Here is a 22,884-nt window from a genome sequence, read left to right as displayed (position 1 = left end):
GGTACGATCAAGCAACGCAAGTCAGCCTGGAACAGATGGGCTTGTTGGTGTCTGGAGAGGAAGGTGGATCCCGTGGGGGCCCCCGTGACTTTTGTAGTCAACTTCCTAGCAGAGTTGGATACTTCTGGGTTAGCATATTGCACAATCAGTTCTTTCCGTTCTGCCATTTCCGTGGGCCATGACCAGGTCAATAATTTACTAGTTGGGGAACACCCTTCGGTAGGTAAACTGCTCAAAGGTGTTCATTTGTATAGACCTCCGGAACCTAGATATTCTGGCTTGTGGGATGTCAATAAAGTTCTCAACTTTATTTCTTCATGGCCGGATAACCAGGTTTTGTCCAGGAAACAGATGGCGATGCTCTTATGTCTCATTTCCTGCAAGAGAGTTTCTGATGTGCGTGCTTTGGATATTTCAGCACAGGTTTACACTCCTGAGGGGGTTACATTTACCATTTCGAGAAGGACAAAAATGAGTACAAGGTTGTTTCGTATCCCAGTTTTGTTTCTCATCCTAATATTTGTGTGGTCAGATATCTTAAGATGTATGAGGCATTGACGGAGGAGTCTAGACCTCCGGGAGAGAGACAATTACTGATTACTATCAAGAAACCATTTAAGGCGGTGGCTTCTCCTACTATAGCCAGGTGGGTCAGATGGCTCTTGTCAGAGGCAGGAATAGATGTTCGGCTCTTCTGGGCTCATTCTTCTAGAGTGGCGATGGCTTTGAAGGCCATTGAAGTAGGTGGTAGATGAGAGGACATTATGAATGTGGCGGATTGGTCCTCTGAATCGGTTTTCAAGAGGTTCTAATTCAAACCTATACATGAAGCTGCATTGTTGGTCATGAGTAAGCTTTGAACTTGCATAATCCTCTTCTCCTGGCCTGAAATAGAATGAAAGAATTCCTAGCTTACATGAAGGAAAGTTTCAATTCTATTAAGGACACAGAGGCGAGGATTATCCCTCCCGCATACTGAGACAGTATTACCCACCCAGGGATTGTTATTCTCAGTTCGTGCCTTTTTTGGGAGGATTTTTTTTTACAGGTCGGTTGCACTTTCCACTCTCTATGAGCAAACAATTATGATGTACTGTTGTTCTATGATGATTTCTTTCTGATGTTGATATGGATTGAGTATCAGATTTATTTCCTGTTCATGCTCTTGATGACGTCTACTTGGTAGCATGGACTCTGTTACATGGGTCTTGTTCTGTATTTCTGATCTCTCCTTTTATTTTTGTAGGAGGTGATTCCAAAGGTGATTGAGAACACATGTGTTTAACTTCCTACAGTGAAGAAGGGGAAGGACTGCTCCCGTCTACCCTTTATATGGACATTATTACGGACAGCGGATTGGTTTATTGGTTGTCATGGTTACGTGCTTATCGTCATGGGACTTGAAGTTTTGAACTTTTATTATTGTTGAACTTTGAACTTGCTGATTATAATAAAGTGAAGAAAGGACTTCATAATCCTCGCCTCCGTGTCCTTAATAGAATTGAAACTTTCCTTCACATAAGCTAGGGAAATTTTCATTTTCACAGTGTGTTTTTTCTAAAACGTGGCTCTAGCACAGCAATAGGCCAGGAGGTGATGCCTAACCTTGGACTTTGTCGGTACTGCACCAACAGCTCCAGAAGTCTTAGGGCTTGTGCAGGAGAACCAGTGCTCTCCGTGAAAGTGAGAGATTTGATTTTGAGGGCCTCAGCAGCAACATGGTCAACTTTGGGGTACCTTTCGCTACCAAGATGTATTTATTTGGTAACAGGTTTTAATATCATGCTGCTCTTACCCAAGTTGAGTGATAGTGCGCTATACATACGACACTCACACACTCAACTTAAACATGATTCTCAAATTATTTTTACATATATCAAGAGAAATTTATGATACTAATAGCTACTACTTCTAATACATTCTGAGGTTGGATAAAGGAAATGGAATGAAAAGAAATGTAGCCAAATGAAGTTGTAACATTTAAAATTAAAGATCAACACGCAAAAAATAAAAGTAAGGATGGAGGAGGGCCGAGAAATACTAAGGCATTGAAAAGGGTAAAATTACTTTGAGATTTTGTTGATGTCAATGGCTTTCACAGCCAGGCATGTGTCTCAGCATTCCTCAAAGGATTCTGTATCAACGGTGCCCAATGAGGCACCTCATTCCACAAAGCAACTACAGAAGACTTAAAAGCTTCCTATCCAGAGGCCAGTTCTTCCCAGTACCTCTCCTTAACAGCAATTGGCAGTCGCTACACCTGAGGATCTTCAATCCAAGGGATGTCTCACACCAGGAAAATGAGCAAACATACCTAAGAATAGCTGGCTTCCACTTCATGGTAAAACAACACCTACTTCAGGGGCACCCAAGATGAGAAAAGAAAGCCAAAAGAACTAAGGGATTAGGTCCTGCTATCTTCTAGTAAGACAATCATTTTCAGGGACAATCACTCTGGCTGTGTTATAAGTGAAATAACTTCTTCATTGATGGATGACTGTGTGTGTGTGTGTGTGGTTCTGAAGCTGCATGAGTAGTGAATGTGTAAATGAATCATTGGCTGAATGCATACTCAGACGGATAAATAAATGATAGCTTGAGTGACTGCATGCATGGCTAATTGAGGCGTGACTGATGAGTGCAGGGATAGATGGCTGGTGTATGAGTAAATGCATGAATTGGTAAGTGAGTTCATGGAGAGATGGAGACAGGTTACACCAATCCTGGATATCAACAGAGCTAAATTTACTGTATGGGACAACCCACAGAGACAAATCGCAAAATGCAAACGGGAACACCACCAAAAAGTACTTTCCTTCATTATGAAGATCTCAAGTTGTGCCATGGTATATGTGAGGTGCTCGTAAGGAAGCCATTGCTTTCTTCGGCTTGCAGTACTGTAGCTTTACATATATAATGAAGATAAAGCAAGCAACACACTGCAAAATGGTTGGATGAACTGCTCACATCTGACAACTTGCGATTCCTGCTATTGTAAGCATTTATATCAGTGCTAGGAATAGCATGGGTTATTGCAATAATAGATCAAATGGGGAAGACTCAAAAAGACGTGAAACAATGGTGAGTTTCACCTATTGGTACATAAATAAGTATAATATAGTTAGGGAGTAACTTGAAAGAGAAAGCTCAAACCAGTTTAGAGACAGTTTGATACCAGAAAATAGGAAGTATCAATCGTAGAGAAGTACTGTGTCTGATTTTGAAGCTATTCGTATACATTTTGAATCTGTGTTAGGATCAAAGGAGATTGCTGGACACGAAGGAAGCCTCTATACAGCTCTTGCACAACCAGTGGAAGCCATCAAGAAACCACATATATCTTACAACTGAGGGGGCCCACCCTTCAGACCACTAACCTAAACCTCACACTCCCTATCGTTCTTGATGCTGTGGATGTCCCAGTGCACCTTGTCTCGATGCACCTGTACCTACAACCAGATGTACATGAAGGTTACTTGGTTTCAAACTCATCATTGCAGAGGTCCTGCAAAACCCCAACCATAATCGATTATGTTTGAGGCTAGGTTATCTTTCGAGTCTCACATCAACAAACATACGGCTACATGTTTTGTCCTTTTGAAGATGTTGAGGAAGATCACCCATTTTTTGCCCAGCGCTCTTCTAAGAACTTTGGTGCAAGTACTCCTTACCAGCTGTTTAGATTATTGCAACACCATTTTTCTGGTTTGTCCTGCTTATTTGTTACAGCAGAAGCAATTTAGACAGAACGCTGCAGCAAGGCTGATACTAGGTTTGCATGGATCAGCCAAGATCTCTCATCATCTGTCTGAGTTGCACTGGCTTCCTGAGGCAAATGCTGCACCTTTAAGGCTCTCAGCTTATGCCATAAAGCAGTTCACAGGGTAGGTCCATCTAACAACGTGACAGGTCAGTTTACCAAGTACAGCCTGCCTAATGAGACATCCCCATTCCTCAGCGGCCCTGCTGATCAATTTACTGAGATGTCTTACAAAGTGAACTAGAGGCCGGACATTCTCAGTTGTCACTGCTCAAACTGGAACACTCTTCTTTTTACTACACGTACAGTCTCCAACCATCTGGGTTTTCTCAAGGCTTGAAAATGTATTTATTTCAACCAGGGTTTTTTCTCCACTGTTTTCTAGGATAGCTCTAGGACACCAATAGTAGCCTCGCGCTCTATGAAATTAAAACAACATTAAACTATTCTCAGCTCAACAGATTCCTGCAGTAGAGCAATGGCTGCAATGAATGAACAAGGCAGACAGGGAAAGACAAGGGTGTCAAGCTGACATCAGAAACAGAAGATGGACAAATATCATGCAGCCACAAACAGCAGATGACCCATCTTGGAAAGGGGACTTTAGGAAATAATTCTTAACAGGAATGCAAATCTTGATCGTTTCTGGTATGTTTTCCGTGATGTACAATTCATATTAAATGTTTGTTGTGTATGAATTATACATATTTCATGGTAGATGCCTTAAAACACTATGAAACCTACTTCTAATATTATTGAGGGCGACAGTTATGTGAAATTCTCTGAATTCTGCTGCAGCAACTACCTTTAATTGGAATATCACAGATGAAATTAACATTGTAGTAATCACCACCATACTGTAGAATGATGGAAGTAATACCATCAGCGCTTATCTCACCAGGGGGTTTCTTTAATGCATCCACCAAGAATCCAAAAATGTCTACATCAGGTCCATAACGGTACTGGTCATTTCTTCCTTGCAAGAGGACACTTCCGAGAGATTGAAACCAGCTCATAACTCCACATCCCAGACGGGCCTAGAAAAGTCCCTAACTCCTGCTGGCCTGCCCAAGGCTTCCACTCATTTGTCTGCCCTTCAGTTCACGCCCACGTAGGTGGTCTCAGCTCCTGGTCCAACTCCTGTTGTTGGAGGAGATTCTTTGCTTCTAGGAACTTTCAACGTTTACCTTGTAGATGGCTTAGGATTTTATTGGTCACACTGGTCAAGACAGTAAACACAGAACTGTCTTTCTTCTGTGTCAAAAGCCGCAAAGTAGTCAATAAGCTGTGGTGACGGCACTGGCAGACATGCTTGATGACTATTATGAAAGATCTTTTGAATGCTGCCTGCGCTTTTGGGATAGCCATGTCCTAGCAGCACCCAAGTTGGGTGAGGCAGGCTCACTAGTCTGGTATGGAGCATTCTGCTGTGTTAATCTACACTAAAATGGCATATTCAGACACACCCCACATTCCTCTCTTATGGGTGTGGGCTCTGGGTCTGGTGACATCTGTTATGATGTTGAGAGTTTTACTGAAGCTGATGCAGAGGTAGAACTACCCATAACTTTCCCAACCTCTACCTCAGTTTTGGGGTGCTTGTGTTTATGATCGTTTTAGCTCTGCAGTTTGGTGAGGTGATGGGCGAGTCAATGGAAGGATGAACGCACTTGACAGCAGAAATTAAGGTTGTGGACAAACTATGCTCAAAGGCATAACACCTCATGATGGGCAATGTGGCACATGTTGGGAAAAGCAGGGCATGCTGAAAGGTACTGATCATAGACTCCGGTCTACCTCAGTGGTCTGGCGCCTGAGAACCTGAGTTACCGGATTTACTGCGTCCAAGAAACTAGCTCGTTCCCTACCAAACACAAAATATTAACATTGGTGATACTCCTGTAGGCTAATTTGAATATGAAAAAAATGTCAATGAAGCTTGAATATTACCAACCCATACCAGCTAAAAGCTAAACATTTCTGACCCATATCACTCACTGTTATTAGTTCAAGGTATGAGGTCTTAAGCTAAACTAGACCTAAAAAAAAAGGACCAAAAAAGGAGTTAAAACTCATGCTGAACACTAACATCACAATTAAGTGGATGCACAAGAAGTTTAGAATGTTGCCAGCATACCAAATCTACCCACCATAACAGAAAGTTCTTCTTGCTGCAGTTGTGAATAGATAGGATATGTCTTAGACTTCCCGGCATACTTCTTTTCACTCATGGGTTGTAAAAGGACAGAAACCTTTTAAAGTTGGTTTTGAACAATCAGCTCTACAAACACGGAATTCTGTTCAGTTACCAAGTTTATGATATATTCCTGGCCAAATGACCTTTGCATAGACTGTCAAACCTAGCTAGCCTATACCTCTTAAAATAACATAAAACCCACACAAAAAACAAAGGAAAATAATTTGCACCAGCATCTGTACAACTTTCACAGCACAATCGTTCAATGTCTTAATGGTTGTCTGCTAAAATCAAAATAAAGTTTGGGAATACAAATGAAGCATGAAACTACACCTGATATACATAAAAAGGACACTGATATGCTTCCTTTCTATTATGAGGCCACATATATTATTTTACCAAGTAATTAAATCACTTACTCTGCATGCTTTACACTAAAGTAATGTGTGCATTAAGCAAGATATTCATAGTAAAGTCCCTTCATTATAAATCAACCTTAAGAACTGTGAATTATAACCATTGTTTAAGGCAACTTAATTGACATCTCGCCACCATATGCCTCTTACTTCACAAGTCACTCTAGTTTCGTGGGTTTTCACAACTTGGTAAATCAAGTCGCTCAGCAAGAAAAACAGCCTGTTTTTGAATCGCCAATATGTTTTACCTCAAGATTGTTGTCAATTTCCTATGCCACATTTTCTCAAATAGAGCACAAAGAAGTATAAAATAATGAAGGTCCTCCTTACAGAATAAATCACACATAAAGCCACTACAACTGACTTAACCTTTTTTCAAAACATCAGGCTAGCGGAAGACAATTCGCTTTTTCCTGAGCAGAAAGGTAGCATTTTTGGGATTGGATAAATTGACCAGTCATTTATTAGACCAATACATGAAATACCCCTACAAGGAACTATATTCATTCTTGCCCATTTTTAGACGCCTTCCTTCATCTTGAGAGGCTTCAAAGTCACCATTTACACTGGCCTCCTTCCTGAAGGTCGGTGAACGGTGTAAAAGAGATGAGCTCTCCAGCTTTTCAACTGTTTCTTGAGCGGATTTCTTAAGCCCACCTACAAAGTCTAGTATATTCCTCCAAGCCCTGTTGACTGCAAAATGGATCGTCTTTATTGATATATATTTATTATCCTATGATCAGGACGCAGCCAACACATGGTTCATCACATGGATATGAAGTCAGTTTCACTGTAACTAAGGGTGTGTGTTTGCACACCTGCAGAGTGTTGTCCTTCTAGATTCAAAAATGCCTCACTATGTGGTTGCCTCTGTGCATGTAGGTTACACGCATGGATGCAACCACATACACACACAGAGGTGGAAATGACTCAAGCTTTCCAAATTTTCCAATGTGGCATAGCCACCTGGTTAGAACTAGATTGCCTTGGTGATTTGAGGGATCTCACAGGTCGCTGTACAATATATCAACTTAGACTTGATTTGGAGAACTGCGTAACAACTTTACTCTATGCCTTAATAAAGTAATTGATTATATTCATGCGATGAAACATGTGTTGACTAGATACTGATCGAAGAATAGGAAATAAGTATAAATAAAGCAAATCCATTTTTATTGTACACTCAAGACGCTTGGATCCTGATTACAACCTTGGCAGATGGGCTACTCCGTCTCAAAAGTAACGGATATCCCGTCCGTCGTATTTCAAGTTCATTATATCCTATGGAACTTGTAAAATGGCGGAAGATATATCCGTCGCTTTTGTGACAGAGTAGCCCATCCGCCAACGTCCTAATCGGGCCCTTGGTGATTTTTTTGGAAGTGCTCCCATCTTGTTATGCATTTTTGAACGTTTGTTACTATTTGGGAAGAATTTGAGTAGCAGCACCCCCTACTCTGACAAACACCAGACAATTGACATATATACTTCTGCATACTTGCTATTAATTGGGAAGGGAGTGTGTTAGCATAGCTGTGGCCACCAACTCATTTGACCATAGCTATTCAGTTCAGTCACAAATGACAAGAGTTTCTCTGCGAAAAACTAGTTCACATGATTCTTGAAACTGTCAAATCACATTACAGAGTATAATGCATCACTTGGAGGAGACTGGTAGTGTTGGGGCATGTTATGGTAGGAAAGTGGGAAACACAAGGGATGTGTTCTTGCCTTGTCACGGAGTCGTTCCCTCAGGGCAGCAATGTGAGCTTCACGGATCTCCTTGCTGAGCTCCATCTTGTAGTTCAGCTTCTCCTCAGCCATCCGGCTGAAGTTGTTGTTGTCTTCAATGGCCTTGTGTAGCACCTCCTTCTCATGCTCGCGTTTCTCAGCCAGCTGCCTCAGCACCTGTGCCTCCTGGCTCTGAAATGATAATGTGGGCTACAGGTTAGATTCAGATTATGAAATTACATGGGTTCTGTATGAATGTGTTATTGCGTACTGCATGGCCGGATGCAGTACATACATTTGAGTATATGCTGTAGAATGGAAATATTGTAAAAAGGCATCTTTTGTATTAATCTCTGCTCTGAATGAGGTGTTTTGTTTGTGCAAAAATAGCACGCCAGCTAGAGCTCCGAGATCCTGGGAAACCCATAATGTAAATGTCTTCTGGCTACGAAAAGAGTAGTGTCTAAAGGTATCACAGACGCAGTTACGAACATGCAAATATGAATGAAAAAACATGTAGGGAGAGACCCTGCTTTGTGTGGAGCAGGGGACCCGGCCACCATAAAAGTGACTATGACACTTATTTGTATTGACATGTTTGCGCTCCTCTACTGGATATCACTGATTGGCCAGCACCACTCCCCTGTGAGGTTGAATGGTCCGTGAAGCATTCTGGCCCATTGAATATTGTGTCTGGTTCCCTTCCGGTTGCAAGAGACACCATTTCACATTAAAAACAAATGATATGTTCAGTGTCCCAGTGACTTAGCTTTATTTTAGGAAGATCACTGTATTGGGGTCTCTTGCTGTGAGAGGCCCTTGTAATGACACGCATATAGAAATGATCTTCTGGGGGGGAGGGGCAGGTAAGAACAATAGGTAAGTTTAGTACAGAGTACAAGGAATTCATGAATGCACATGCAACGTTGGCAGTAAAAAGGACCCGACTGACAGTCAATCATGTATAATCCTAGGACTATCACCAATTGTGTGAACCTGAACTAATAAATCCAGAGAAATATAAACATCCTTCAGTACTAGGTTGTAGTGCCCACTAGAAGTACATTCTATAAATGGCATTCTAATTTAACAAATCTCCCATATGCCACATATCTTTCTTCCTTTAAAAAGGAAGAACATTGCATAATCTTTACACTTATAAGAAATTTTAACTGTTTTCCTTCCATTTTCTCTTGAGGCACTTTTTCCCGAATCCATTTTAGAGGCATTCACCTTCTTGATCACCATTGTTTTTTTGATCTTCCTAACTTACATGACCCAGATCATGTGCACCATCCAGATCCTCCATCACTTCCTCCTGAATCTCTCCTCCATACACACCATACGTCTGCCACCTACACAAAGCGAAACCAGCCAGCAATACTGTCCATCATATACCAATTACACTGTGTCTCCTCCTCCTTCGAACTTAACACGTCCACTTGTTCCTTCTGTACCTGAATTACACACCACTTACTCCTTCTCCGCTTTTCTTTCAATAAGACGGAATCACGAGAGACCTTTGCTACCCTAACATGACTTGTGTACTTAGACTCCCCTTGAGCGATCTTTCATGGTTTCTTTATCATAAATTAAACACCTACTTCAAAGGCACATTCCTTAGCCCTACTATTATGATCATAGTATTGTTTACATTGTTGTCTGTGCATAGCCCTATTCTTCACCTCCTGTAAAACATCGGATGTCAGAGCTACTGGAACTTAAGTCCTGATCGATGGTGTCAGTCTGGTTCTAGTTGGATGCAGGGCCTTTCCACTGTTTACCTGAAGTCAGACATCTGTGACACAAACTGACCCACTTCTCCACCTGTGCATACAGGGCAGTCAACAATGACATTTGTGTAGTAATGTTAGCTTAGCGGATACACCAGAATGTCGAGAATGCACTAATTGGATTAGTTAGTTCCAAATTAACTGTGGTGGTAAGAATAACCCTTATCATACTACCGGCTCGCCTTCAGTAGGTAAATGGAACAACGTAACTCCTTCAAATTTCTTTCCAGTGGCCCTCCACTCACATTGTACCTCTTCACTTCATACAATACTGAGTCATTACATCAAGACTACAACCACCCTTCATCCAAAACTGCTCCAACTCAATCTTGCCCTGCACCCAAAGCCACAATAAAAAACTCATGCTCGAATGCATCTTCATCACCCGCATCCACCCTCTCACAGGGTAACCTGGAGGGGCGATCAATCTGCACATTATTCCTAACTCAAACATATTTTATGGTAAAACTTAATTTCTGCACCTGTGCAATTAAATGCAATAATCTAACAGATGCTTTCTACACTCAATTTCCGGGCATCTGATATACAAGAGGTTTATGATCCTGTAAAGAGATCAAGGAATGAGCCCCAAAGGGAGGTCTTCAGTTTCTCCAAAAGCCACATGCACGCAAAAGCTTTGTGTTCTATGGTACTGTGGTGTCTTTCTGAATGCTACAATGCACATGAGATAAAGGTCATAGTGTGTTACTCATCTTTAACCAGTTGCTAATCTGGCAGCACTGAAAAGACTTTAAGGCTGGTGTATTCAGTATCATGTTATTCATATTCCTAAAAGCATAATTCTATCCCTCTTCTCATTCAAACCTCACCCTTTTCTTCAAAATGACAATCGGAGGTTCCAGCACTGTGGCATAACCTCACACAAACCTCGCATAGTTTTCACTCATGCCTAAAGAGTACCTGAACCCATCTTTGTCTTTGAGGTGTGGCACATACTTAATGCCATCCAACAAATCAGCAGTTGGTTTAATGCTTTCTGATGTTACAGTGTTCCTTTAAATAGTCAACAGTCTGAGTCATAAAGTTATTTTTCACTTTTTACCATCTTCCATCTGTCAATCAAGATCTTCAAAACTAATGACAATCTTTCGTTATGCTGTTCTGGCTTAAAGGCAAAAACCAGAATATCGTCCATCAAAACTGCATACATTTTTGTCATGACATCAATAAAACTGTAATTGGTGACCCTGGATCAGCAATTACACTTAGGCGAAATGTACTATTGCATACTTCACAAGAAACTTTTACCCTGGCACTGTCAACTGTTAATCCTAAATTGCTAACCCTGGTGACAAATAACTCTCATCACTAACAATGTTAACCCTAATGTTTTTGTAACTCCTAAAGCTCTTTTGTACACCATGCAAGTACCCTACCTTCTTGCATATGTTGCATCTTTTTCCTGTTGCTAGGCAGCTACCGCTGTTGCCTTAATAAGTTCCTGTACCACACCTATAGCAAGAGCTACCATGATTATTCTCTCCAAAATCTCTGCCATTCCTAATATTTACACTTACAGTAATCACAGAAGTTCAAAAAGCATTACTCAAATTCATCTGCTAACAGAACTTTAATTGACGATGTGGACCTTTCTATCCATTTGGCAATATCTATTTCCTAATCTGAAATTGAGGTGCACTGTGCCAGACCACATGTTTTCACTCGGGTGGGTGGCAATGCCCGCTGGGCTTGATGCCTCTGCAGGCCTTCCTGTTATCATGGAGGTAGGAGCAAATTTGCGCTCTGAACTCACCTGTTTGGGTGCCATGCCCGCCATCCTCGGAACCCAGCAGACCATGAGGTGCCTGTGCTATGCTGGCCAGGCAGCAGTGGTGGAAATAGATTAACTCACTGTGCTATTTTGTAAACAATAACTCTGCAAAAAATATCATATAAAAAAATAAGGAAGTAAAACCATTATGTACGTCACCTGGTGTAGGAGATGATCCAATTATTATAAAAATTATATGTATGAATGTACTTTTGAAACAATGCAAAACACTTTCTAACAGACTTTTGTGGGGCTCAGATAGTTAAACACTTTTACGTACTGATTTTCAGAATTTAGGAAAGCGCTGGAAAACATCTACTGTAATTCACAAAAAACAGGCAATGAAAACAGGAACCACTATGTATAATCTTGAACTGTCTCATGGCTATGCTTTTTGCAAAGTAATGTCTCTCAGGTACCACACTTGGTAAGACCGTGAGAAGGTTCTCCCATTTTGCAGTCGTCTCTCTGTATTCATCCTGTATGTCAAAACATTTTGTGGTGTTTCACATTCCAGCCAGTTGTCAAATATTCGCTGTCCTATGTCTCCCAAGCGGTTGAATAGTAAAGTTTTTTTTATTTCAGCATTATATTTCTTACTGTCAATTGCCACAAAATCATTTTCAAAGAACCATAGCCACCGTCTGGTGTTGATGGCTAGTTTCCCAGGTAGTGGGAAAAGCAAAGAAGGCTGCCTTATATACTGTATATCGACTTTGAGGAGTTTGGTAATATTTGTCTTGTGATCATTTAAATGTTGACTTTGCACAGCTTTTAATGTTAGAACCAGTCTGGCAAAGACATAGGATGAGATACTTATGTGTTGCTCGGAATAGCTTTATTTTCATTACACAAAGTGGCTACCCACAAACAATGAATAGTAAAAGGTTTATCAATCCAGCCAGGTATGGAAGAATAACACTTATTTTAATCTATTTTATGTGTGATCCCTTAATCTGCTGCTACTGCACACAATCTTTTTATTCAAGGTTTAGAAGGCAATAGCATTATGCCATCCCACAATGCCCTTGAAACTCTGCTTTAGTGGGCAGCGCATAGGTGTTGCAGCCCTGTACACAGTTGATGTATTGCGCTTGAAGGTGATGCAGCGTGGTGTTGGAACGCATGCTAATAGAAGTTGAACTGGAAATGAATGAACCCCAACTGCTGCCAGACGAAGGTTCCAACAAAGTGTGGGGCATCCAGTGGAACATACAAGTGTTGTGTTCTTGTGGGCTACCCACTGTTGGTGCTCCCAACAAAAGCACAGGTTGGCCAGCAGTGAATTCTGTTACCAATACACTGGAGGCAGCCATTGCTCCCCAATAATGCCCCACTTGGAGCTCATTGCAGGATCTTAGTGGTGCCCTTCTGTCACCTTGCGGTGACAATAGGTAAGTTTACTACAGAGTAAGTGGAGTTCACAAGGGCACACAAACACAACTGAGAATTCATCACTTGGAATTTCGAACTCAAGGACTATAGCTAAATTTGTGGTAGGACTAATAGGTCCATACAAATATAAACATTTTGCAGTTCATGGTAGAACATTCTATAAGAAGCATTCTAATACTACTGCATTCCACTTACCCTAGTGCTGCCCCACCACAAAGATCCTGTGGCCAAGGGTCAGGAGATTGGTAGTTTTGGGCTTTGATCATTGAGGCTTCTTCACCTCCTAAAAGCTACATTGCACGGCACAGTGTCATTATATTATTTGATGTGAGAGGGTCACACCCTCTTTCATTAGGCATCCCTACACTAAAGCTGTGGCAAAGTGGCTAGCTCTTATGATGCCAACTGTGCAAAAGGAGCTTTTTGCTCAAGAAGATGGTAGGTCTCCCTGCCCTTAGCTGTGACTTTCATGATGGACTCCTAGAAAGTTCAGATATGGCACTAACTGGTCTTCCTCAGAATTCACCTTTACTTATAATCAAGATAGGACATTTTGCCATGTTGCTGTTTCGTTGGCCCTGAAGATCTTTTTCATCAGGGCAAAATTATGTTTTGTTATGCGGAAAACAAATAGGCGGCATGTGCTCCCGGCAGCTTTGTCTGCTCTCAGTGGAGAAGTGGGAGTGAACCCTGAGCTAGTACAATTATGTTAGTCATTAATCTTTTTTTTACGAGGTGAGCTTAGCAGGTTAATCGACATAGTTTATAGTGCAAACTTCATCAGGACGTTGTGCCCTTTTTATGACTAGATGGGGAGTGCCAGAAATGTTTGCCCTTATATCATCAATCAACAAGAAGCTCATGTTTTGTATAACTTTAATATGTGGAACACCAGTACCAAAGGAAACCCTGAAATTCATTGCTTAGAATAAGATAGCACACAGAGTTAAGAGGGATTTGGCATGCTTCCCATCTGTCCCCTTCTATACCAGTGTGAGGGTCACTTTTTTATTGCAAATCTTTCAACTGCTTATTCAGAAAGGTTTTTTTCTTTGCCCACACATTTGTGAGTACCTCTAGTTATGAAAGAATCAGGTCAATTAAATGTTGAGGTATTCGGTGGCCTGTTCCACTTTGATAATTTTAGTGAGGCACCACTGAGAAGCAACAGTTTTTTGCACACTTTGGCACACGCTGATGTTGATCAGGCGTCCATAGTAATATCCCTCAAGAGCAGTAAAAGACTGTGCTAGATCTCTTTCAGCAGACGTTTAACTTAGCTCTCTCCAGGGTATAGGTTTGTGTATCTTAGAATCTTAAGACCTGTAAAGGTGCCTCTACGTGTATCTCGGTACCTGTGCCTCTTAGGCTGATTGTGAATGCTATGTGTAACTCAAATAAGTTGCATTTTCTACATTCACCTAGGCACAGTATATGGTAGGGAAGTGAAAAAGTTCTTAATTATCAGTACACTTTCTGGTAACAGACCCTACCCTCTCAAGAGTCTTGTTCTGTGGACCATCATAAGCATAAGCAAAATTGGGAGCAAAAGAAGAAATTATTACTGCTCAAAACCACTGGTTACGATGTTTAACATTTCTACTGTATCCTCATCTGTACTTACATTTGTACCATACCCTTCGAGGTTCAGTCTTGACACCAGTGAGCCCCTGATATAGCAACTGGCTAAAGCAGGAATGTGATCCAACTCAAACTTTTAGTCTCTCCTAAAACTTCTCCCCACAAGAATACAGATACTCCAGCATCCTCATTTTTTCAAGAATATCTAAAATCTCAATTTTTCATCTTTTTTTGGTCCTCAGCCTTCAGGTTTTAGGACAAAGCAAGAAGGACCTCACATTTTGCTCACAGAACTTCATTGTGCTCCAAAAGACATAAACTAGACCCATTTGTGGCGTATGATCTAAACCAATTTCAAAAGGAGTATTACTTTCTCATGGACATCCTGATCCAAATTCTTAAGGTATTGCAGCAAAGGAATTGGGGGCATTGGTGGGTCTTCAATAGAGATATTTTTTCCATCAACAATATGTGTGGATAATACCAAACATTTTACATAGTAAGTCCAAAAGTGTTCACAGAATGCTCTCTGTAGTGGTCTGCAGGGGCACATCTTTACTGATATCTGTACTGCTAATGAAGGCACTGTCTCCGGGAGTAGCCTTTGAACATCCAAGACTGTTGTGGTATACTGTTCACAATGTGGCATTTTAATTACCCTAAATAAATCCACCTAGCTACTTGCCAGAGAGAATCATTTGTAGGGGATCCTCTAGACAACTTTATCAAAATAGCCTTTCCTGCCTCACAAACTATAGACCTCCTTATGCAAACAATCCACTGGTTCAGTACAAGACCACTGACCTTCCACTGGTGCTTTGAGAGTGCTGGGGCTCGTGGCATCATATAGTCATGCAGATCCCCAGGAACGTCAGAAGATGGAAACTCTCTAAAACTTTCTGGACCATCACTGGGTTCAAACAAAGGACTCTAAGGCAATGAAAAATGATTGTGTCCAAACAATGTATATGTCATTGTTTTTGCGGTGTACATTTGAGGTCAACCTGCAAAAAGGCATTCCTTTTTTAAAGAACCAGATCATCAGAGCACAATGGCAACCAACTCCTTTCAATATGGTTAAGACCATGTCTGTTACTTCTTTTATATTGATAGGGATTGATTCACAAATCAAATGCTTTTATGAATACAGGTAGTACTATAGGTGTATTTTTTATGTGCTCTTACTAACCTTTTTGTGAGTCAGGCTCAAAACATCCAAATCCATATTAATAAACGTTCAAAAAGCCCCCATTATTTTCTGTTTGTACCACTGTAGATGAATATTCACAATTTAGATGTTGGGACCTAATTCACAAACGTGTGTAAGAGTACGTAAATAAGTACTACAGGAGTACTACTTTACATACTGCATGGTGCTGTTATGATTAGACCACACAGTATGTCTCAAACCTTGTCACACTCTCTTGGGGTTGCATGCTTAAGCATTGCTTTATTTTTCCTGATATGTTGGCTTCCATGTCCCCGCCATCATTTGTTCCTCTGCTGAACAGTGTTACGTATTAAATCCCTGCCAGTAGTGCCATCAAAACCATTGCAATCTGGTTACCTTCCTCCTCTCTTCAGCAGCCTCCAGCCTCTTCTGTAGCTCCCCCAGAGACACATCCTTCTTCCTGGGGGGAGATGCAAGTGGAGGGCTCTCAGGCGATAGATCTGAGGGTGATTTCAGGATTACTTCGAAACTCTGCCCTGATGCCCGCTTACCGAGCTCCTTCACCTCCATATCTGTTTGAAGGAGAACATGGTTACTTCTCTCTGGCATTACACAATTGCCAGATTCACTAGATGCAGCTCAAAATACTTTTAAAAAAATGTTTCTATTAATCTATTCAGCATTTTTAACCAGCATATTATTTATACAAGCATATTATACTTTTCTTTTGTATGTGTCACTTATTTAGACATATATATATATATATATATATATATATATATATATATATATATAAAACCTTAAATAGTTGGGTGAAAATATAACACATATGTAGCATATATATATATATGTGTTATATTTTCACCCAACTATTTAAGGTAATGATCTTCTCTTACATGCATACACAGAACTTTCTCTAGTTTCACTCCCCATGTCTTTAGTCCTTGATGCTTTAGTCTGAGGCTCTAGTATTCAGTTCGCAAACACCTGATGAACCTTAACATGTCTCCTGGAGTATTGTCTCAAGACCATATCTGTATCTATAATTTCCCCAGTGAGTTGTATCATTGCAGTATGATAGTCTTTTTGTGTGTGATTTTGTGCCTTGGCATTTATTTCTGAATCCTTTTCCTCATTCCTGTTGATTACCGTGGTAAGACTTCTCCTTTGGTATGCACTGTACCAACAATGCACCCCATGCCTATACAGTATCTGTGATTTCCAGCTTCTTGCTCATGCCTCTGATTGTGTTGATCCCTCTCTCCACCCATTTCATGGTTTCCACTTTGCACCTGTTACCTTGGGGGGGGTCTAAGCGCTTTCCAGTTCCTTGATATCTGACCTTTGCCAGTAGTAGTGCTAAGGATATGGATTTACAGTCGATGTTTGCTTTTTTGTGCCTTGGCATGGCTTCCAATAAAGAAGCTGTTTAATTTCCTTCTGCCTGGTAGGTCATTTAGTGTGGAAGTAATTTTTGCCCAGGAGTCTCTCAATATATTACATGACCATACCAAGTGGAGGAAGGAGGATTCTCCAACTGTCCACATATACAGCACCACCTAGATGAATGAGATGTAAGCATTTAGGTGTCAGGGTTGTTTGATAGACATATTGTATATATTTAGCATGCCATCTTTTACACCATTTTGTAGACTGTTTTAATCCTGTCCCTTGCTTTATCTGTAAATGTATTATGCAGTAGCATTTCCCAGCTGGCTCTAGCTAGGTCGTTAGGAGCAGTGATGCCATTCCTAAGTTTGTTTTGTATATTTGTGGTCACCGCTTTGCAGCTTGCTAATGTAACGCCAGGTGGCTGCCGGCAAGGCAGGGGCACTGAAAGGTAACGTAAGGAGTGATTGTTGGGCCTTGTCTATGGGTGGTTCGTCAGTTTAGGAGTTCCAGGCCTGCTGTATGACGTGTCAGTCTACTATGAGTCAAAAACTGTCCTGCTGATAAGTAATCCTCTCTACGACCACCAAGTGTCTTCACCTTTCCGACTTCGTATAGTCTACTAGTTTGGTAAAGCCCACCCCAGACTCTACGGCCTCTCTGTTCCTAGTTAGTACAAGTGGGAACAGACATGATTTAAATCCATTCACATGTGGTCCCGAAATCTTGCCACATTTTTCAAGCAGATGCACTGTCAGTTCTAGTGTCCTTGCTGGGTTTGAATAGTATAACTAAATGTAATCCTCATACGTTGATGTTTTGTGTGACTCACATGGAGTCAAATCCCCTTTCCTTTGTCCTCTTCGCACAAGCCTAGAGGTCCAGTTATCACAAGTGCAAAGATGAAATGGGAATATTGGGCATCCCTGCCCTGTGCCCCTTCCCATTTTACACAAATATGTCGTAGTCATGCCCATACAGACTCCCTTCTGTTGCTGCTCTGTATAGGGATGAAGCCATTTATATACTGTGTCCCAAAACCTATTCGAGATAGAGTAGCAAGGATGAAGTCCCAGCTGACAGTGTCTAAAGCTTTCGCCATATCTATGTAGGTTGTGAGAGCCGCATATGCATGTTATTTAAATAGTGGCCTAAGATTGTGGAATGGTTTGTTGTGTTATAAATTTAGACCAATTAAGACAAAACCAACTTGGGTAACACTCTGAGTACCCGGGTACTGAATACTGGATAGCCAGGATCTTGCTCAAAGTTTCATAGATGGTATTAGGCATGGAGAGTGGTCAGTATAAGGTATCTCTAATGTGGTTTGAGGAGGACCACTATCAGAGCAGCTCTAGTGAGTTTGAAAAAACACTTCCTATTTGTGATGCTTCATACAGTTGGTGTAATTAGTTCACCTGCTTTGTCCCTTCTGCATGTGTATGATTATTTGGGTATTTTCCAATGTTTAGGCACCTCAATCTTTCCATAGTTTCAGCGTATAGTTTCCTTGTATTTAACAATTCCACTGTAGGAGTTGTGTAGCTGACCTAACTGATTATCCTGTGATCTCCCTGTGTCTTCTACAGACTTCAGAATCTTCTGTAATACAGGCTTAGCCAGTGCTTAATTTGTGCTTGTTGTTTCCGGTGCTGAGCACCGGCACTTATTTTTGAGGACCGGGGCTTATTCTTCTGCCTCAAGCATTTGCTGCGAGCAACATGCACATATGAGAAAGACGGAGGAAGGGGAAAACGAAAAAGCTGCTAGAGTGAGCTGAACGGGCAGGGAGTGGCTTTAAATGGATTGAAGAGGCCCCAGATGGCTTCAGGATTACGCCACCTCAGTATTCTGTGTTCCCACGTTTAATTGCAGCAGCCGTGTGTTTACGAGGAGGGCTTTAGGTGCTGGCACGTTTTTATTTACAAATTAAGCACTGGGCTTAACCATGTATACTGTTTTCTTATGTATCTTCTTTACTACTTTAAATGGCCTCCTATGTTGTTCTAATGTATTTTAAAGCTTTGTTTTTGGTAAAGTAACTTGTTATGGCCTCCCGGGTCATGGACCTGAGGGGCGTCTAAGAGTGCTCGGGCTGCAGCCCCCATGTTGATATAGGAGTTTGGATTTTTCCCCAGGCCACAGTGTATAATGGTGGAGAGTTATCTCATAGTACTACTGTTTTATTGTCACCATAGCACTCATATGGATGTGATGAACATCTCCAGGTTAATGTGAAGATTATATAGGGGTAAGACATATGATTATTCCCCAGCGTAAGGGTGGGTATCTCTCCACGTTTCTCTTAAGTTCTGGTTCATCATCCACATCATGATGTCACCTGCTGCTCTGGCTCCAGTTTAGAAGGATGATCTGTCTTAAGCCACATCCAACTTGCAACTGAAGTTCACTCCGCACTTTACCAGGGCCTGGATTTCTATTGGGACAACTTGCCAAAGTTTGTGCAGATATTGTGTGGGACACACTTTCAGAGGGTATAGGATGGTCAATAGTAAGGGCTCCCCACCTAGCTTACCTTCGATCCATACATATTTACCTTCTGCGTCTGTTTCATGACTTGTGTATAAGAACGGCACCCCAATTTGATCCATATCAATACTTCCCTAGCATAAGCTGGGTGCCTTGTGTTATATACCTACCACCTCCATCAGGTTGGATTGTTGTCCCTTTTTCGACCTGTAAAATGGGTATGCTAAAAGATGGGCACGTAAACACCTTTGCATATCAGGTACATATGAACTTTAGGGCTGGAGTGGTTATTCCTTTCATGTTCCAGTTATGATACTATATTTAGATACTCTTGTATTAATTAGGTTGAGTTAGTGTCCATTGCTTGCAAACATCTACTGTGGGGGAGAGGAATTAGATTGTACTCTCTGCAATGCAGGGTATTACCATGTATGTATCATGACAAAAAATATAAATACCTGTAGAGTTACCATCAAGCCTCCACCCTCAGACCAGGAAACAAACACAAAGGAACTCAACAATTCCCTCCCCATTTTTATCCCCAACAATTGATTTCCGTACCTCAACTCTGTAGAATTCCATAACCTTTGAATTTGTTGTACTCTGTAATGGAGTGGAAGTTAAGGAACACAAGGGGCGAATGCTCTTAGGCCGACAGTCCGAGTTCGGCTCAGTATTTTTAGCATTGTGTGCATGATCAGTCCTGGTTTTGCTTATAGTTCTAACATGTCAATAATTTGTTTATTGTAGGTGATTTATCAGGCACAAATACTGGTGAAGTACCTCACCTGCCTCATTTTTCAGTTTGTCTGCCACTCTGGGTGTCTCCGCAGGGCCTTTTGAGTCCTGTAATCTGACAACTCTGTTCTTTAGTGCGCTTTCTGTGAAGGTGTTTTGGCAACACTTAGAATGTCCCTCAGCATCCAACCATTCCCTTGGTCACCTTTCAGTGCTTCTGCCTTGCCAGGAGCCATCTGTTGAGCAGTAGTTTTCTTTGGTTTCCTGTCACAGTTTTATTCACTTGGCTTTTGTCTGTCAGTCTCTCTCTCTGGGCTTTTCTCTCTTCCCTGCTGGCAGAAGTGTCTATCCATTCATTTGCCGCTATTGCATCCATGAACAATTGGGCTTTTCTGTCTGTTATTACTTTCAGCTTTGCTGGAAATAGCAGCATGTATTTGATCCCTGGCCTTGCAGTCTCTCAATACATCAAGAATGTTGTTCCAGGCATTTGTACTGCAAGGATGTAGTCCAGCATTGTAGCATGTTCATATATTAGAGGCATTTTTTTGGCTCACTCTTAAAACATTCATGTCTCTGTTTTTCAGTATTCTTCCTCTAATGGGGTCTAGCAGATCCCACAGTGGTGAGGTGGGGAACTAGGACACTATGGGGGTCATTTTGACCTTGGCGGACGGCGGAGGCCGTCCGCCAAGGTACCGCCGCTGAATGACTGCACCACGGTCAAAAGACCGCGGCGGCCATTCAGACATTTCCTCTGGGCCGGCGGGCGCTCTCCAAAAGAGCGCCCGCCGGCCCAGAGGAAATGCCCCTGCAACGAGGACGCCGGCTCAGAATTGAGCCGGCGCAGTTGCAGGGGTGCGACGGGTGCAGTTGCACCCGTCGCGTATTTCAGTGTCTGCTTAGCAGACACTGAAATACTTTGCGGGGCCCTCTTACGGGGGCCCCTGCAGTGCCCATGCCATGGGTATGGGCACTGCAGGGGCCCCCAGGGGCCCCGCGGCACCCCCTACGGCCATCCTGTTCCTGGCGGGAGACCCGCCAGGAACAGGATGGCGGTAGGGGGTGTCAGAATCCCCATGGCTGCGGAGCGCGCTCCGCAGCCATGGAGGATTCACAAGGGCAGTGGTAAACCGGCGGGAGACCGCCGGTTTACCCTTTCTGGCCGCGGCTGAACCGCCGCGGTCAGAATGCCCTCGGGAGCACCGCCAACCTGTTGGCGGTGCTCCCGTGGTCGGTGACCCTGGCGGTCACCGGCCGCCAGGGTCAGAATGACCCCCTATGTGCCCTTTCTGTTGCAAAATATGTAGAAGTAGAGTACTTTTCATAGCCAATCTTCCAAGTAAAGCTCCATTGATGTGCCATTTATTTCTGATAATCCAATTATCAGAATATTATTTCACCTTCAGCTTTCTTCTGCATCTTTTGTTCTGCATTAAAAAAAGCTTGCTCTTTCCTGTAGGTCTTATAATCGTTGACTCAATTAATCCTCATTCATAGTCATTTCGGATAGTTTAGTTTCTGTTTCCATGCCTCTCTCTGCCAGTTTGTGTTGGTCTGTTCGCAGTAGGCTGACCTCGATTGCTACTGCATCTACTTTATGCTCTATTACAGCTCTTGCCTCCTGCATGGCCTGAAGAATATGGTTACATTTGCTCTCAGTTGTGTGGGCCAATCAGATGTGGTCAGTATTTCTGATCATGCCTTATTGTGGTCTTGTTGGCACCTTCCAGTGTCTGTTAGTGGACTTGGGTTTCCCCATGATGATGTGTGATTTTGCTTTTGAATGTCTCACTTTATTTAGGGGTGTTACTTCTCCCGAGCAGCACTCAGTAAGTTTGGGGACACAAGTGTTCTCAATTGCCTCTTCTTCTTTGATATGGCACGCAGAACAATCTGCTTTTTGCTAGACGTCAATATGCCTCGAAAGGAAAGGAAAGGAAAGAAAAGACTGGGGTAATATTTCCCCCACTAATTACTATTCACTTAGTTGGCTTCTGCTCGTTTTTATCATTCTTACTTCAACCTTGTGTAGGAGTATTCCAGTTATTGGGGTCTAGTTGATTTGATTATTATCACCTGCCCTATAGAGTCTTCCCCTTGTCAAAACTCACCCCTTAGTGATCTTTTTTGTAGTCTCTCTTTTGTTGTTTCTTCTTCGTGTCCTAGATTCTAATTATCATGTAGCCAGTAGACTTGGGCAAACCCCTTGTAATGAGCTTTTATGTCAAAGGCTAGGCAGCAGAGAGCTAGGCTTTCCTTATCTGTTTTGTTTATGGAGGTGAGCATTCCGATGCTCCTGGCGAACCCACCATGCTCCCTGCACCGCCCTAAGCCTTAGTCCCTGAGCTCAATTATATTTTGTTGCCCAGGCCGCCCCTCTGCTTCGCACTCTCCTGGACTGCCTTCTTACAGTCCTCAGCCTCCGCTC

General features: G+C 42.0%; 1 protein-coding gene across 2 annotated transcripts in view; it reads right to left on the bottom strand.

The window, feature by feature from the left end:
• STMN3 (stathmin 3) overlaps window positions 1-22,884 on the bottom strand; it is a 75,689-nt gene that overhangs the window by 5,578 nt on the left and 47,227 nt on the right. For both annotated transcript variants that reach the window (XM_069243281.1, XM_069243279.1), the window contains exons 3-4: window positions 16,233-16,408; window positions 8,105-8,296 (exon numbers count right to left, since the gene is read on the bottom strand). In XM_069243281.1, coding sequence (XP_069099382.1) covers window positions 8,105-8,296; window positions 16,233-16,408 — 368 coding nt within the window. The remainder of the gene's footprint in view (window positions 1-8,104; window positions 8,297-16,232; window positions 16,409-22,884) is intronic.

The sequence above is a fragment of the Pleurodeles waltl genome, chromosome 7, assembly GCF_031143425.1.
Source record: "Pleurodeles waltl isolate 20211129_DDA chromosome 7, aPleWal1.hap1.20221129, whole genome shotgun sequence".
Taxonomy (NCBI): Eukaryota; Metazoa; Chordata; class Amphibia; order Caudata; family Salamandridae; genus Pleurodeles; species Pleurodeles waltl.
Note: the sequence above shows the minus strand (reverse complement) of the source record. Positions and strands in the feature narration are given on the sequence as shown.